General features: G+C 36.0%; 1 protein-coding gene across 12 annotated transcripts in view; it reads right to left on the bottom strand.

Annotated features, from left to right (window-relative positions):
- The window catches only part of NCOA1 (nuclear receptor coactivator 1), a 264878-nt gene that overhangs the window by 58248 nt on the left and 187587 nt on the right, over positions 1–19043 (bottom strand). For all 12 annotated transcript variants that reach the window (XM_060116868.1, XM_060116867.1, XM_060116866.1 and 9 more), the window contains 4 exons: positions 16392–16532; positions 9201–9348; positions 6568–7888; positions 3318–3498 (listed from right to left, as the gene is read on the bottom strand). In XM_060116868.1, the coding sequence (XP_059972851.1) occupies positions 3318–3498; positions 6568–7888; positions 9201–9348; positions 16392–16532 (1791 nt within the window). The remainder of the gene's footprint in view (positions 1–3317; positions 3499–6567; positions 7889–9200; positions 9349–16391; positions 16533–19043) is intronic.

Genomic DNA, 19043 nt, shown 5'->3' with positions numbered 1-19043 from the left:
TTTCTTGTCGGTATGGAAACTTTGTAAACACTGTCTGCAGCTATCACCCTCCCCTCATTTACCTCAATTTCTTCCCCTCTATGCTTCTGGCCTTCAGCAATACTACAGCACAGGGTTTAACAGATTCTGGCCTATTTACAAACTTTTATACATGGAGCTGTATTCAGGGGAGGAAATCTCAAGAAAGAAAAAAGAGCTATTTGCCTCAAGACAGATTATAAATGAAAAACACTCTACTTTCACAGACTTGTAGAGCTAGAAGACACCTTCTATTTTTTTAAAATTAATTAATTAATTTATTTTTGGCTGTGTTGGGTCTTGCTGCACACGGCCTTCTCTAGTTGCAGCGAACAGGGACTACTCTTCCTAGAGGTGTGCGGGCTTCTCACTGTGGTGGCTTCTTGTGTTGCAGAGCACAGGCTCTAGGTGCACGGGCTTCAGTAGTTGTGGCACACAGGCTCAGTAGTTGTGGCTCGTGGGCTCTAGAGCACAGGCTCAGTAGTTGTGGAGCACGGGCTTAGTAGCTCCGCGCCATGTGGGATCTTCCCAGACCAGGGCTTGAACCCATGTCCCCTGAATTGGCAGGTGGGTTATTAACCACTGCGCCACCAGGTAAGTCCCCCTACTATTTTTATTAACTTTAATTTTCATCAAATTAACACATATACATAAATTTAAAAGTCAGGACCAAAAGGCCTATTATGAATAAAAGCAATTTCCTGTCTTGCCCCTTCCGATCCTTTAATTATTTCCCTTTCAACAGAGGCAACCATCCACAACTTGTGTAGCTGTTTTCTTTAGCATTTGCCTAATTATTTCTAAAATATCTCCATTTTAGATTTCTGACTCCCCATCATGATAGATGAGGTTTTAGTTCTCTCACATCACCTCTCTTATTACCTCCTGTGCCCTCAATTCCCTAACAGAGATCACAGTTCTTTATAAAATAAAAAGTTAATATTTAGATTCTTACGACTACACAAATATTACTCACTGCTAAGTCATGTCGTGTACTATGTTCAAACACCCTTTCTTATATCATGATTTCTTTTTTCTGGAGTTAACAATTATCTTATTTTTTTTCATTTTCCTGCTTTTCTAGGAGAATTTTTTGGATGCTTCCACATTTTTGACATAAATCTATCATTAATATTTCCTATAAACTCAAAGAGATAAATCTAATTTCTCCCTTGGAGGCCGCCTTTCCAGAGGACTCGGGCCCCCTGCTCCAATCAACACTGGTTGTTCTCTAATCTTGCTGATCATTCCTAGACTTCCCTTCAGATCCTCTGTTTCTCCTGGACCCTGTTTTTCTTTTTTGGTTTTCTCCCTGTTCGCTGAAGTATATCTTCTAGGACCTGTCAAACAAACAAAAAAAGAGCATGCAAAGGAAGTATACAATGAGTGTATGGACTAAAAAATTTTTGAAAAGATATTTCATCCATGAGTAACATGGGAAGAAAAAAAGGGACAAAAAGCAAGAAAGATTTTTTGGAAATTAGATATCCAAAATTTTTTAATTGCAAGAGAAATATTAGAAAATAAAGCTGAGAAAAGCTGTCAGAAAGAACAAAAAGACCAAAAGACATATAGAAAGCAGGGAAGAAAAAGTTAAGTTCGACCTTGTTTTGTTTGCTCTCTTTCAAGTTACAGACTTCCTTCAAAGTCCTGATTATCTTTGTCTGTGTCTATTCTATACAGACACAGTGTTCTAAAACACTGACTGGTTAGGCTCAGTGTGAGGCTTGTGTCTGCTGGTAGCCTTCACTGTTGGATGCTTTTGCATTTTAGGATGACCTTTGCATTTTAGGGATTTCCCCATACATACCAATATTCAGACATCTTCTTTCTGGCCATTTGGTATCTCCTGAGATAACCCCTCCAGTCTCCCACATTGGAAGGGGAAGGATGAGGATGAAACCAATCAATATGCAGACTTTCATTTTATCTCCTCTTAGCCTTACACCTCATTGTTTCCCAACTGTGCCAGATATCCCAGAGTCTGGAATCTCTATTTCAATTAGAAGACTTCTGAAGTTGTTTCATCTAACTCTTATTTTGCAGATAAAGCGAATGAGACTCAGAAAATTCATGTGCTTAAGGTATTACCGTTAATAAACGGGAAATATGAGACTTGAACCTAGGCTCCTGCTCTCATCTAGTGTTCTGGTCAGCTGAAAAACTGCTTCCAAAAATGTCAGAGATGACTTGAGATTCTTCTTTCCAGAGGTCTGGAAATCTTGGTAAGCTTTTGGGAATTGTGTCATGCCAGCTAAAAGCTGTAGTCAGAAATAAACAAGGCCCACATCTGGTCCCATTAGAATAGGGACAGGCAAATTTTGAAAGTGAGCTGGTTAGTTTCCTTTACTTTCAAGGTCACACAATGGAATTATCACCACTATTTTTTTCAACTTCAAAATCTGATGGGTGAAAACTATCTTCATGAATTGGAAGTATACTATTGGAAGTATACTACTCTTAAGTAGGAGAATGCTAACATGGGCTAGAGGAGTCATGACCTATTTCAACATAGATATCTCCTAAACAGTGCCCCATGAAAAACTCATTTGTGGGGTAACATGTATTAGTTGAGAAAAGGAATTCCATAATCAAGAAAAGTTTGGAAAATGCTGGATTAAAGAAATCTTTAAATTAAATTTAAATTTAACTTGTAAGACAGGCTACAAGGATGTATTGTACAACATGGGGATATACAGTCAATATTCTGTAATAATTGTAAATGGAGTGTAAACTTTAGAAATTGTATAAAATTTTGTTTTAAATTAAAGAACAATAAACTGGCACAAAGATAAAGCAAACAATTTTTAAAATATATAAACTAGTTCATCTAACACAGGACTTCCTAAAACCTTTGATATGCACTATGGAATTTTAATAGAGGAATGGTGTATTATGTCACGTAGCATTTGCCCAGTGTATGTTAGCACAAAATCCTTTTTTTCATAGGACTAGTGTTCAAGGAATACACTTTGGGAAACATAATCTGATTCAATATTATATTTCTGAAAGTCCTACTATGGAATGTTTTGGGTAAGAACACAAAATTGCTCTCCTTAACATCAACTGCTCACCTTAACATCAATTACAAAAAAGTAGAGGTTATACTATAACTTAAAATAGACATGATGAGTGAAGTTCATATGTCTGAAAGTAACTGTGTATTACTAATAGTGGCATTAATGAAAAGATATTTCACTCTCAACAAACAAAAGGTCTGTGCAATAATGATGAGAGACAAAGCACTAATCCATATTATCATTAAACATTTAAAATGAAGTTCTGTCCCCAACACATACTATTCAGCCTAGAAGTGGGTCTGGCAGTGGTGGTCTGAAGTGCAGCTGGCAGGATCTCCGATTTGATGGCTACAGTGGTGACCGCACCATCCATCCTCTCTGTCTCACATAAGCCTGGCAACTGTGCTGCCTTCTCCAGCGTGGGTAGTAACTGATCAAACTGGTCAAGGTCAGCTGTAAACTAAGAACGGAAACCAAAGTTAGAGGAAATATATTCTACACTTCCACCTGAAACAGTGTAGAAAACAGGTTGTTCCTTTATATGAATTGAGTGTGACTATGAGAGAATGAAGAAAGAAGAAATAATTAGAAAGATTGGGGTCTCAATGAAATAACAGGACCTAACACTGGAACAAAATGTGGACGCTTATGATATTAATATACTACAGGATATAAGATAACATACACATAGTGTTTATCTACTATATCTTGGTATAAAATGTATGCACTGGAAAAAGACTGAACTGGAAAGAAATATCGAGAGTACTGTGTTACGACGATAGCATCATGGGTGATTATCTTGTCATATTTTTCAAAATTTTATAAAATGGCTTACTTTATAATGGTGCAAAACATACACTGTTTTTTTAAATAATTTTAAAAAGTTTGGGGAAGTTTTTAATACATATTAGCTTGAAAGATCCCAGAAAGGTCACTTCCCACTTAAGGGCTTACTAGAATAAGAAACATATCTTCTAGCATAGGTAGGGAGTTCCTACATCTGTCTGTGGCTATGCACAGGAGAAAACTGACCTTTATTTCACAGTGTCATTCCACTATGGTTACCTTAAGATAATTCATCAACATAAAATGTCTACCTGTTTGGGTTTCATTATTTACTTCAACAAAAATTTCTTTCTAGATTGTGTAACAGAATTACATGTATGTATTTTATTTATTTATTTTTTTTGTGGTACGCGGGCCTCTCACTGTTGTGGCCTCTCCCGTTGTGGAGTACAGGCTCCGGACGTGCAGGCTCAGCGGCCATGGCTCACGGGCCCAGCTGCTCCGCAGCATGTGGGATCTTCCCAGACCGGGGCACGAACCTGTGTCCCCTGCATCGGCAGACGGACTCTCAACCACTGCGCCACCAGGGAAGCCCAATGTATGTATTTTTTAAAAGTGTGGCTTCTTTCACTTAACGTTACATTTCTGAAGTTTAGACACCTTGTCGCAAGTAGCAGTAGATCACTTTGTTTTGGTTGCTGAATAGTATCTCATTGTATGAATATGCTACAATATATTTATCAATTCTACTGTAATGGATTTGGGAGTTTTTCTGGGTTTTGGCTAATACAAGTTAAACTACAATGACTATTGTTGAACATGTCTTTTGTGGCACGTGCAGAAAGTACTAACAATAAAGGAAAAAACTGACAAATTGGACTACGTTAAAATGAAGAACTTCACTCCCAACAAAAAGCACCATTAAGAGAAAGAAAAGGCAAGGCACAACATAGAGAAGATATCCGCAAATATATAAACAATAAAGGACTCACCCAAAATGCATAAAGAACTCTTACAGGTCAATAGGAAAAATATAACATATTGGGAAAATGGGCAAAACACTGGAACAGGCTATTTACAAAAGAAGAAATCCAAATGACCAATAAATGTTTACCAGGGAAAGGCAAATGAAAACTACGAAATATCACTACACAGACCCCAGAACAGCTAAAATTTAAAAGATTGACAACAGCAAGTATTAACAAGGACATGGAACAACTAGAAGGAATTCTCACACACTAGGAAAACTGGCATTATCTACTAAAGATGAACACATACATATTTTACGATCTTGCAATTCCACTCCCAGGTATAAACTCAGCAGAAATACATGTACATGTGCACTAAAACAGATGTGCCAAGATTGTACACAATGGTGTTTTCTTATAAAGCTGTTACTTTTAAAGTTAATTTGAAAGCCTGAGAGTTTTAACATAGTTATTATTTAAAGCTGTTTTTCAGCTTAGAAACCCAGCACTAGTTTAGTCGTACCAAGAGGCAGCCTTCTCAAAGAGCACACATGTAAAGAAATAACCCAAACAGTGTTATAGTAAATAGAGACAATACAGAGCACTATGAGAGTGGAGAGGAAGGGAATGTTTAACTAAGGCTACTGGGGAAGGCTTCACAGGAATGATGTCTGAATTGTTTGTGAAGGAGTAGAAGTTCAGCAGACATAGAAAGGAGAGCAAGGCAGAAGATGCTTAGAAGAGACATGGCTTATCCCAGGAATGGCAAGGGCTTCCATGTGCCTAGAATGCAGTATGCCTGAGGGAAGAGAGAGACTTCTGTGAGATGAGGGCAGAAAACAGAGCTGACTCAAGAAACTGCAGGACCTATACGTAATAAGTGTGAATCTTGATTCACAATGAAGAGTCTTATTAAAAAACTGCTTTGTGAATACATTTTCAGCTATTTCATGTATGTCTATATTCTGTCTAAATAATGTGTAAGCTCCTAGCAGGGAGGAATCACATTTTCTGTTTTTCTTAAATTCCTTCAGAGTCCACAGCAATTATTCAATAAATGAAGCTGCCTATTACTTTTCACTCCACGCCCTACCCCCAGCCTAAACACAGAGGTTCCTGATCCATAACAATTTATGCAAAGGTTTATTTGTATTTACTTTTGTTTCAGGGCATGTTATATACCCTACTACCCAGAATACTCAAAGTCCCTATTCTGATGGGGGTTGTGGATTGAGGGCAGTTAGAATCAGACGAGAAGGAAAAAGACTTTTAAAAATGCTTCAAAGGAAATTAAATAGCAAAGCAAGCCAGACTAGGCAGCTTTGTCCACCTCCTCACATTTCTCTCTCATTTCATTTATATCAGAGGTTCCCAAACGTAGTTACATATCAGAGTTCTCTGGGGAGTGTCTTTAAAATACAGGTTTCTAGGTTCTATTCTGAAAGAGTTAGATTTAATAGGTGGGAAGATGGGAGGAGGGGGCAGGGAAGGTATTTTTTTAAACCTCCAAAGATGTGAACTCTGATTTTATAGAAAGAAAGAAACATCTACTTTCTTAGAATGCCAGATTAATATTGTCACCCTCTAAGATTCCAAAGAGAACTTTTCAGGGCATCCCGTAATTTCTCAACCATCGAAACTAACCTTTTAACATATGCCCAAGGGATAGGCAAAAACATAGCCTGAATCCAAATATGGTCTATGGATGGAATAAAATAAATGAAAAGAAAAAAATAACTAGGAATGTTCATTCTGTGAAGCAAGGAATTACCTACCTGGCTCTGTGACTCCAGTTTAATTTCCTCAGGAGCAGGTTTGGTCATTGGGGCTGGATTTGTGTTACAAGGATCCATCTGTTCTTTCTTTTCCACCTTCACCTTTACATCATCCAGGCTCAGGTTTGGAGTGGACCTTAAATCTTTCTCATCTTTATCTAAAAGGTAGCGTAGGAGCTGATGGTCTTTTGATTCTTTTTTCTTTGAAGCATCCAGTTCCAGCTTTATATTCGAGTTCCCTTGTACCTGTCCAGTCACTGCCACAGAAGTAGATGCACTGTCCTTTTTATCAGGCTCCACAGACAAAGTTGTGATATCCGAGGGGCTACCCTCCTGTAAGAGCCGGTGTAGGATTTTGTGCCGCTCTGTCAGTGAGCTATGAGAGGAAGGGCAAGAACCACTTGAAGAGCTAGCAGAGGCAGAGTTGGGAGTACCTGTGCAGGACAGTACCTCTTTGCAACTTGTGTCTATATCAGCATGCCGTAACTGCTGCTCTGCAGTTGTTGTCAAAAGCTGCACTAGTTTGTGACTGGTTTGAGAGTATTTATTGTCTCCATCTGAGAGTCTGTCACTGTTATGCAGAAGCCCAGAATCCAGAGGTTTGCCATCATTAGAGCTGTTGTCAGACTGAATCATTTCATTTAAAATGGATGCGATCTCTTTATTATCTTTGGATTCAGCTTTTGCTGGCTGTATATTTAATCTGTTAGGTGAATTCTGTGAGCTCATCTGCCTGAGGACTGGAGAACTGGCAGAGAAGCCAACAGAGTTATTGGGTCCTTCATTCATACTCTGTAAAGGTGTTACTGGGATGTTTGAATAAGATCGGTTACTATTATTACAGGCAGTACTTGTCATGCTAACGGGGGAGCTTAATGTCGGAATATTAGGAGGAAATGAATTGTTTGGCATCCTGGGCCTTGTTGCCAATCCAGAACTAACTTGTCTCCTTGGAGACATGAACTGTGCAAGGGATATTCCTGTACCTTCCATAGGAGAATTATTGAGGTTTAAAGACGGATTAGTGCTCTGGGAACTGGCCTGTCCCTGGTTTAAGGCAACACTGGCTACAATCTGATTTCCAGGTGAGCATCCAAAACTCCCTTGGCTGTTGCTAGAATTACTATGACTGCTGCTATGAAGGTCTGAGCTCTGTTGGCGGTTTACTCTGGTGGATACCACGTTGTTGTTGGATGGTGGCAATGGAGCTGAACGGGCCGCGCTGTGAGCTGGAGAGATACTAGGATTGACGGAAGGGTTTACCCGGGGAATTGACATTCCAGGATTAGTGTCCTCTTGAGGAGAAAGACCACTGTGTTCCCTAGAGGAGGAAAAGACATTCAAAGATCTTCACTGTTTTCCATTATAATATTTTTATGGTGCATATTATAAAACAAGACCATTAATCTCACTAATGTAGCAAACTATCAAGTAAAAAGCTTCTCTATCACTTTAAACTAAGAAAAGCAGTGGACTGTTAGTACTACTGTGAAATATTAGCATCACTCAATAGGCAATAGTGCTTAAGACCCTGTAAATATGATAATGGTTTCAGTTAAATGGGAGAGAAACCTTTCTTGGCCTTGGAAAAAAATCCAATATATGTACTCTTAAGCTTTTCAAAATTTCATATAAATAATTAACACTACATAAGACTTTTAGTTAAAAGAGAAACTTTCCACACCTCTCTGGTTACAAAGTATTTATTTATGACTCCCTTGCTACAGCTTTTAAGTATTTCAACTCCAAAGAGGAAGACTGGATAAGGAAAATACTGTGTCACTGATGTAAAAATTAAAAAGGGTGACATGCAGACATAGCAGATGTTCTGAAAGAGAAATCACAATATGAAAAAAAGAACTGTGCTAATTCCACTCACAAGCATAAATTAAACTAAAATTAGAAAATGCAGAATACTGAATTCAGATTTTCATCAAGTTCTTTACTCAAATCCATAATTACGACAACAGATTTGTGACTGGTATAACCATGTTCCCATAAGCAAATATATCAGATGAGAGAAAGATGAAGTGAGGGAAAATGTCTTTGCTTTTGTTTAATGCTAAATTTTAAATAGTTGTAAATGTGGGATTTTGAATAATTCATAGGATAAAAGAATGGTTTCATGAATTTACCATATATAATAGTGCAAAACATATTTTGAGAGGAGAACAAATTAGAGGCAATGACATTCAAAAAATCTCAAGTGGATAGTTTAATAATTTGTAGTTTGATAAACTGTCAACTTGAACTCAGGAGCCACTGAGTTTTGCCCTAATGAAAATAAAGCACTTTTAAAATTAAAAAATAACAATACTAATAAACTCAAATCTTTTATAAGACCATAAGTTCACATATGGAAAGTTGGAAATTCTTAGCCTCGTTTTTGGTTTTTACCCCTTAAGCATATATTCAGCCACACCTTTCCTGTCTCCCTTTTTAAACAACAAAGCTATTGTTAGGCGACAGAACTATAAAACTCAGTATGGATATATTAACTATATACTCATCATGCTAGTTTAATGCCTAATTTAAAATTTGTTTTCTCGCCATCAAGAATATAAAACTTTTTTCTCTAAGAAGAGATATGTGAACTGACTTATTTCATATGAAGCTCTCCAAATAAGTAGTACCTGTCGATGATATGAATTCCCATGATGAAAGGTTGCATGTCTGGACTTTGAGGGTAGCAAAGTTTACACTTGGTGTGGGCGCTAAGCATTGTCCCATCATTCAATATGAATCTATAGGATGGGCTGGAGGCAGTGCCACGAGTCATCACTGTTTCAAACAAAAGAGAAACCTAGTTAAAATTCTGACACTTATACTTTGGGCAAAGGAGAGTTACCAAGCCTTATTTCTACCTAGAACTTCATTTAAATGCCCTTCTAACTGCTGCCTGCTCAGACTCAAAATACAGTCAGATAAAGCAGATATCTGAGGGGGAAAAATGATTCTGGGTGAAATATACAATCTGATGACAAGTTTTAATTTAGTCCTACTTGAATGGGTACCTCCTCACAGAAGTTATGATTATGAAGAAACCACAAACCACAAAAAATCAACCTTAATCTTTCCCTATAATGGGGCAGCTCCTTAAATTTATTAAGTGTTCATTAAAAATACCAAGAAGTAATTTTCTCCCCTCTCATTCTCAGTATTATCTCTAACAAGCTCTCCCCCAACCTTTGGCTGGCTGATTTTTAAAAAGAGCTTTATTGAGATATCATTAATATACTATAAAATTCACCCTCTGAGTTTTGATTAGTTTGCAGAGCTCTTTAACTGAAATTCAAATTTAATTTTTCACTCAGGAATGTGAATTGATAAGGTCCCCACTTGTCAAATTATTATAGTCATATATATTATTTTTGATGTTGAGTTTAGTTTAGTAAGCAAATTAAGATAAAGCCACTGATTACTAATATAAAATAAAAACTAGGTTAAAGTAGTCAAATCACTGTATAAACAACACAATTTACTTTTGTCTTAAAGCTTTATTAACAACAGATAAAATTCTAACTCTACTGGTAAATATTTATGAAATATGTAAAGGCTCTACCAGACTACTAAGTAAGAAAATGTCACTGATGTTTCAGTAATACAATAGAATTCTTTTTAAAGAAAGATTTAGTAGATAGACTCAGCTATACCAAGGTTAAAAATCATATCCACTGAAATACAAGGGTTACTACCACAAATGACTATTATAATTTAGCCTGTAATAAATGTTAGTCCTATTTTTCAAAGACATTTCAGAAAGGGCTTCAGTCACACTTTAAAGACATATGAGAAAGACAAAATGACCAACTGATAAATAATTTTTGAAGCTACATATTACTTTAAGTAAAGAGAAGGCAGGCTCTACTTTATTGCCATGGGTATACCACATAAACTGAAGTGGGCATAATCTGCTGTAAATCTATGCCATACATAAATCTCCCAAAGTACCAAAACCAGGATATAAAGTTAATTTCAAGGATTCCTTACCCACTTGGCAATTTCAGCCAAATCACTGGCACATTTACCAAATATAACACATGGAGAAATTTAGTATCTAGTGAAATAATAAATGATGAAAAAGTCTTTAATGAAAACTGATAATTTCTGTGTAAGGATATAAGTTAAATGTTTGCTCTGACAAAACCTTAAAAAATATTAACAATTCCCAACTGTTAATATCTTCTGATAATGTATTTTAGAAAACACAACTACAACAAAAAAGTGGCACTTTAAGATAAATTATTAACCTGGGATAATGAGAAAGCTACAGATATATAAATGGCCAGATAAGACACAGAATATGTTTCACGTTATTTTGCTTATGCCATTTTGTCTATTTTTTCATCACACTTTATTGCGCTTTAGGATCATTCTGCTGGAAAACATTCTCTGGCTCTTCACCACTGGGCTGGCTGTCCAATATGGTAGTCATCAGCCACTTTCATAATGTGGCAAATTGATGTGGCAAATTAAATTTAAAATTAAAAGAAATTTAAAATTAAAAGAAATTTAAAATTCAGTGCCTTAGTCCCACTAGCCACATTTCAAGTACTCAATAGCTGCATGTGGCTAGTGGCTACCATATTGGACAGTACAGCTCCATACAATCTGATTTCATTTTGCATTTCCAATCTTATTTTTCATTGTTTCATAAACATTTCTTCTATATCTCTTTGAATAGGAGATAGAAAACCTTTTATACACTTATTTTTCTTCTTCAGGTAGAATAAACCTAAGGGCTAGTCCTGTGTTCCACTCTTATTTTCCACTCTCCATTGAAATTGTACGATGCTTTTAAAATGAAGAACTAGAAACTCAGGCTAACATGGGAATATTAAGATACTGTGGTTTACAGAACCATCAATAGTCCTTTGGTAATTATGCTGCCTTAACTTGGAGAACTACATCTAAACTAGTGAAAATTCCAAAATTGGGGAATCCCTTCTAACTTAATACAGGAAATTATTACACTTTAAGTTTTGAAGTTAGGTTATTTATTTTCGATAATAAGGTGTGGAATAAGACTCAGCACAAGGAAGGCAGCACAGGTCAATGAAAAGAATAAACGCCTAGGAATCAGATTTAGGTTTGAACTCTGACTTTGTCATTTACAAGTTTAGGACTTAATAATGCAAATTAACCTTTGCCCATTGTCACTAAAATGGAGCCAGTTTATTGTGAGATAATATCTAGCATGGAACCTGGTACATAGCAGGTACTGAATGAATATTTCCTGAATAAATACCAAAGAAAAGACAAACTACAAATAAACAGCTTCCAAAGTACCTATGTCCTGAGTCATACTCACTCACATTCAGCCAATCCCAAGATACCATTTATACTAATAGCTTCAACCCTACCTAACAATCTAATATTCTTAATTAAGATATGAGTATGGGAGCCATAATTCTTTACAGAACTGGTTGGTTACACGTCTGTTCTACACACCAAATTTTCCCCATAAGAAAGATCTGTGCCTGAACAAAACTATTTGGAATTTCATTTGATCACAGGTCCTGACCTTGTTTTCTGATTTAGTTTTACCAGGTTTTGTTTCCTGATTTAGTTTGGCCAGGTTTTGATCTCTGACTCCTGTGTCCATTTCTAAAATTTTTAGAACACTTAGTGAGGAGGGATGTTCTTGATGTGGTAGTATTGCCACCCCAGAAACTCTTCAAAGAACCTTTAAAATGGCAATCGTTTTTGCTTTTGTCCCCCCAGAGTAGGCCTCAACAGAGCCAGGAAACAGAGCAAAGGAAACTGTTTTCTCTGGTCATAGCAGCTATAGAAGTAGAGCTATTTGGGTTTTTGACTCCACCTAATTTGGTGCTGAGATAACCTCAACAAGCATGCCTTACTGATGTTAACCAACTGGGCAGGTTTAAAACGTATGGCAGGGTACTACAGATCAATGCTGTAAGAGATTTCTCTTTCTTTTTGATATTTCCCTAGATATATGCAGAAAAATGCAATTTAAAAATTGTTACTAAGATAAAGAAAAAAAATTACCCCTAGATGCTCTAAGATTTTCAGTCACCAATGTGTAAACTCTATTCAGTATACCAAAATTTCTAAAAAAGGAAAATAAACTCATATTTTGAATATTTTTAATAAAGTTAGACAAAAAAAAAGATTTTCAGTTAACTCTGTTATACAGAACATGGACATTCTGGTTAATCATTCATATGGGAACTTATGTTTTATAGCAACACTTCCAAACTTATTGATACTACAAACTCCTTCCAACTGTCTCATGATTTTTTTAATGAAAATAACTTTATTTTGTGATTATAAAGTTAACAGAGAAATGAACAAAGAGTAAGTAAAGATAAACTTGGATAATCCCATCACTCAGAGATAACCACTGTTAACATTTTGTTAGCCTTCTAATATTGGATAAATAGATATACAAGAATGAGATCTTACTATATATGCCATGCTTTCTTAGCCTACTTTTTTTTTTTTTTCGGTATGCGGGCCTCTCACTGCCGTGGCCTCCCCCGTTGCGGAGCACAGGCTCCGGACGCGCAGGCCCAGCGGCCATGGCTCACGGGCCCAGCCGCTCCGCGGCACATGGGATCCTCCCAGACCGGGGCACGAACCCGTATCCCCTGCATCGGCAGGCGGACTCTCAACCACTGCGCCACCAGGGAGGCCCTAGCCTACTTTTTAATGTAACAATGTATCATGGACATCTTTCAAAGAGAAGAAACGATCCATTACATTACATTACATTATTGATAATAGGTAAACAGAACTTTCATAAAACTTTTCTAGGCTATCTAGCCCAACATTTCCCATGACTACTACTCTCCTCAAGTGCTAATAGATGTGCTACAGGAAAAAGTATTCTGAGGAAAAATAAGTCTGGGTAACAAAGTCAAACATGAACCTTTATTGTAGAACCTCCCAGAAACTTAAATACCTTAAATATGTCTTATGAATCCCCAAAAGTGAAGACTGAAATATTTCCCATATTTAATTCAGCATGAAACATCATTTCCTAGTTATAGCTATTAATATCTTGTGGAACCTATGTTTATGTTTTCCAAACTTTTCTGTAATAAAACATCTTAGACTATAGACTCTGGTTCAGTAGTGTGGGTGGAGTCCAGAAATCTGGTTTAACAACTGCCCAAAATGAATCTTATCAGGGACGTTAGGGAAGCATTTAACCTAGACTTTTCTCTAAAAGAATGATTCTGAATTTGAACAGAACTTAGGAAGCTTTTCTAAACTATATACCTTTATGATCTTCCTCCCAGTTTAAAAAGTTCCTCAGGTGGTCCTGATACCCATTTCCCCCCCAGTCTCAATGGATAACAACTGCTTTAATCTAGTTCATCCTGAATGCTTCCACAATATTCTTTGGCTGAAATGTGTTTTCAAATTTGATTCTGGAAAATAAAATGGTCAATACCCTTTAAAAGCAGTCTGTGAGCTGTCTGTCAAAAGCAGCTGAAAAACTAAGCTAAGAACTTAAATCTTTTTTTTTTCACACAAATACTAACGTTTAATCTCGTTTTCAAAGTCCAAGAATGAAAACTTGCAATTAACCACTGAGCAAGCCACATATTTAGGTAATATTTCTTAAAAAGTAAGAAATTAAATTTTTAATGCATATTAGGATTTTATACCAGCTGCTGCCTTCAAAAGGTAAGTTCAAGGCAGGAAAAAAGACAGATGGATTACAAATTTTCTTGCCTAAATATCAATTACTATAGAGGTTTTACATTTTAAAAGTTTTACACAAAATCAAGGATATAGTGGCATAATTTGTTTCATTCTTTCACACTGTCCCTCAGTGCAGAGGCAGCAAGGAAACTGCAAATGCTATTTACATCTCTCTCCATTCTTGATAGACCAGTGGTTCTCAAACTTGATGTTGAATATAACTTGACTGCTGAATATAACATATAAGAAAAAGATGTGCTCGATTCATGAACACTGTTTGCCAAGTTGTCCAGAATCTCCAAAACACTAGAATCAGTCATGTGAATTCTGGGCAATTTAATTCTGAGAAAAAAGTTATTTCTATTGAGGAATTTTTTTTTCTAAAAAAAGTACAAGAAAAGGACATTAAGACATGAGTAATGGAGAAGAGGTGTTGAATTATATTTCTTTACATTTCTCTCTAAATTGTTTCACTTCATATGTTAATGATAGGTTAGTTACTTATTATACTTTAATCAATCTATTTTATAAAGAATTCCAATGGTTTAGAAACATATACTTTAAACCACGGCTCAATCACATCTATGGGCAGCCTAGACATTTGGACAATGAGACAATAATCTAGACCTGCTTTGCCTTGGCCAAAATGTATATAAATTATAGGCAAATAAAATTGAAAGTCTTTTAAGGAAAGCCTTGGAAGGTTCAACTTATAAAGTTAAGGCAAAAATCAAAGAGAAGAGTATCATATACTGCAGCATTTTAGGCAATGAGTGAAGACAGTGCTCTGAGTCTCCCATTTATGCAAAAGTCAAGTGCTATTGCTGGTAGAGGGAGTCACAAAGTTTGCAACCAGTGGATGGCATTAACTGCTTTCTGTAATGGTTTCCAAACCTGACTGCACTTCAGGATTGCCTGGGGAACTTCTTGGTCATATCCACTGAAATACCATCTTTGGGGATGGTAACAGTCTAGTAAGAGGCCAACTGAAGAACCATTAGTCTGTAGGAAGCTGTCCCAGAAGTAAACAGACTAGTGAGATTCATACAGATGGCTTCCTGAAAAAAAAAAAAATCAAGCTGCTTCCTTCACATACCATTAGGAAGCAGCTGACCTAAAATGGAATGAATGGAAAATCATCTGTAAACTTAAGAAACCTAACGGGAAAATGTTAAAATTAAGAAAGGTGATGGAATAATGAAAAATATTTTTTAAATTGTTTTTCAGGAATGGCCATACAAAGAGTCTCTTTCCAGACAAACTATTTACTTAGAGATTACAGAATAAATTACACTGGGAAAGGTGTATTAGGCTACCATAATTACATGACAATATTTTAAAATATATCAAAACCCCTTATCTCTGAATCTTTACAAACTTTCTGGCCTTCACTCTCAGTTAATTTTCCCTATCTTTCCTAAAATACTGTTAAGTTCCTTAAGGGCAGGGAATATACTTGTTTCATATTCCCATAGTACTTACTATGACACAGCAGTTGTTCAATTATTAATTAATAATTTCATATGACATATTTTTAACTTGAAACTTCAACCTGAGTCAGGTACTGTAACAGTCATGAAGTAAACATGCATGATATAGATTTGTATTATCTAGAAGCCCTCTGACATGCCTGTTCTGCTGGGAGTGATCGTCAAAAGCCAGACAAAAATATCACTTCCTCTCTAAAGCCATCCCTGATTCTCCAAGTCAGAATTAATTTTTTTCCTTCTTTTGTTATACCTCTTTTATAGCCCAGGCCACACTGATCTTTAAAACTGTCATATATCCTCCTAACAGATTTTGAGCTCCTGGAGGGCAAAACCCTGCTTTGTCATCACTGAATCCCTGGCACCTTACATAGTGTTCTGTGTATGTGAGGAACTTGATACGTGTCTGCTGAATGAATGAATGAATGAATGAATGAATGAGTGACCACCACATGATATCCTGTTTTTTATAATGTGCATCCCCAAATTCAGGATCCACTCATGAATTACTTTGCTTACCCGCTTCTTCCTTCCTAAAACTGATTATTGCAAAAACTGTAATTTGGAAAGAATACTTATCAAGCCATAAATTCCATATAAATTATTCAATATTAATAAAGAGCAAGGTTAATGAAAACAGCTGAGAGAGAAAAACCTTACCTTCTTGAAATAGTTGTCTGGCATAAGATGGCTCTCTGCCTTGAGGTTGGAAAAAAGCATAAATGCACTTCCTCACTAAATCTTCCCAGCCAGTTCTGCCAGCAGCTCTCAGGGAACTAGTATCAATAGAGATGATTTTACCTATACAAAGAATGAAAGTTTATATTTATGAGAGCCTCCTGATACAAGTCATTCATGTTTCAAAACTAACAACTGCATCTAAAAAATATTCTGCCACCTCTCAAATGTTTAATGGACAAAAGCACTATTAATTTTTATAACATATGGTAATGGAATATATCAGTGACATGATAATACAAAATTGTTTTTGCCTTGGAGTGCGTTATATTATATCCTAAAATTCAATACCAATCAACTAGTAAAGTCATATCATAAAGACCTGAAGCTGCAGAGACTAATGTAGGTCAAACTCCTCTGGCTTGCTCGTTGGATCCTGCTCTCTACATATACTAATGTTTGGATCACTTATTGGGGATGGGAGGCAGAGATGAAATATATTATTTTGGTTTAAATTAATTTCCAATAATTAAGTGAAGAGAATATGAGAAAGTAAGGAAGCCTTTCCTTTCCTACCTCCTCTTGGGCTATAGACAATATTGCATTTAAGAATAAAGACTGAAGGCAAAAAAAGGACAATCAGAAAAAGATAAGTGAGAACATTAAGATCTGCTAGGCATTCTGCAAACAGAACATAAGCTTTATAAAATTTAGTGGTGATTTGACATTGTTATCACATTTGAATAAGTTTCCTAAATGACTATGGAAGAATTCAGGCAAATTATTTCTTAATCAGGAGCCAATTAATCCAGTTTGTGATTATTCAGATCTGTTTTATTTTATTTTTTATGCAATCTTATATTCACACAAAGTAATATTGGTAAGATATATATATATGTATGTGTGTGTGTGTATATATATATATATAAATTAAGAAATAGATTAATAAGATGAAAACTTACAAAGCCCCATCCAACTTCAAAACTTGAACATTACCAATATCATCAATATTATTCAATTATGTGTGTACTCCTCACTTGTCACATCCCTCTGTCTTTATATTCTCCTGTCTATCTAGATTGCTCCCAGTTTTTTGTCATTACAATCAATACTGCTATGAATATCTTCACATTTTCCATAGTGCATGTGTGTAAGAGTTTCTCTTGAGTACATATGTAGGAAGAGAACTGTTGAGACACAGGTTATGTCAATGTTCAACTTTATAATATTGAACTGTTTTCCAGACTCTTATATAAGAGTTACTGTTAGTCCAACATCCATTCCATCACTTGGTACTGTTGGGCTTCTTTATTTTTTACAATTAGTAGTTGAAAAATGGTTATGGTCTAACTTTGTATTTCCCTGATTAATGAGGTTGAACATTTTTCATGTTTATTCACCACTCAAGTTTCCTCTTCTGTGAATGCCTGGTTGTCTTTTCCTCATCTTCCCTTTTTTCACACAATCAACTCAAATCTATTGCACTGTTTGTGCCTCTTCATTTTAACTAATCCTTTCTTTATATATTTCTCTTGGTTTGTTTACAAATAAAGTATTTATTAGACCTCTTTAACGTAGGGTCTTGAATCTAATATAACCAAGTATGTCTGATCAGGTTGTCACCCAAGTCTTGGCATAAATGTAGAAAGAAAATAAATTAAAACTTAAATGAGGGAATTTTTGTTATTTTAGAACAGCTCGGGGAAAACCTGATGAACACTGTGATTGAAACTACAGATAATTTCAGATTTTCTAAGAGTTTTAATCATTCAATCTTTGTCTCATCACATAAGAGACTAAGAGTTCGTTATAGCAGAGAATCCACTATTATATAATCTTCAAATGCAATAATACTCCTCATATGCAGTGACTAAGTGAGGCATGTGTGTTTGTGTTTATGTGTTCAAGGTCAGTATTAACCCACATGAGAGCAAGGACGTCTGTAATTGTGGGACTGGAGGGGAGAAAGTGATTAAATTATCAGTAATGGTAGCAAATGATCAGTAATGCAATGAGTATCTTAGGAGAGAATCATAAATAGGTTGATTTAGAATACTTCTCCTTGCTAGAGGAAAGTTTAACCAACCAACCAAACAAATAAACCACTGTTCAACATTTCCTGGTAGAAAACTTCTTTTTTTTAAGGGACATGAACCACTCCATGTAGAGTTGAAAGCACTACTAAAACTTAAGGAATTAAATATCTAATACTTATTGTAGCTAGTTTATTATTTTTTTATCTAAATCAACTCTATGATATGATGCTAATTTTACATTTTAAGAATACTTCAGGGAAGCAGCCGCATAGCAGCAGGAGATCAGCTCCGTGCTTTGTGACCACCTAGAGGGGTGGGGTAGGGAGGATAGGGAGGGTGGGAGGGAGGGAGATGCAAGAGGGAACAGATATGGGGACATATGTATAACTGATTCACTTTGTTATAAAGCAGAAACTAACACACCATTGTAAAGCAATTATACTCTAATAAAGATGTTAAAAAAAAAGAATACTTCATATTTTTCTGGCATCTTTCTATTTTCTTTATTTTTTCTCTGGTATCTTTTGTGTAAGAAGTGTGTGCAGTACAGTGATGCCCTTTAAATAGTGCGTCGCTGGAAGGCAATGCAATATAAAGA

Source organism: Mesoplodon densirostris, chromosome 14, assembly GCF_025265405.1.
Source record: "Mesoplodon densirostris isolate mMesDen1 chromosome 14, mMesDen1 primary haplotype, whole genome shotgun sequence".
Lineage (NCBI taxonomy): Eukaryota > Metazoa > Chordata > Mammalia > Artiodactyla > Ziphiidae > Mesoplodon > Mesoplodon densirostris.
Note: the sequence above shows the minus strand (reverse complement) of the source record. Positions and strands in the feature narration are given on the sequence as shown.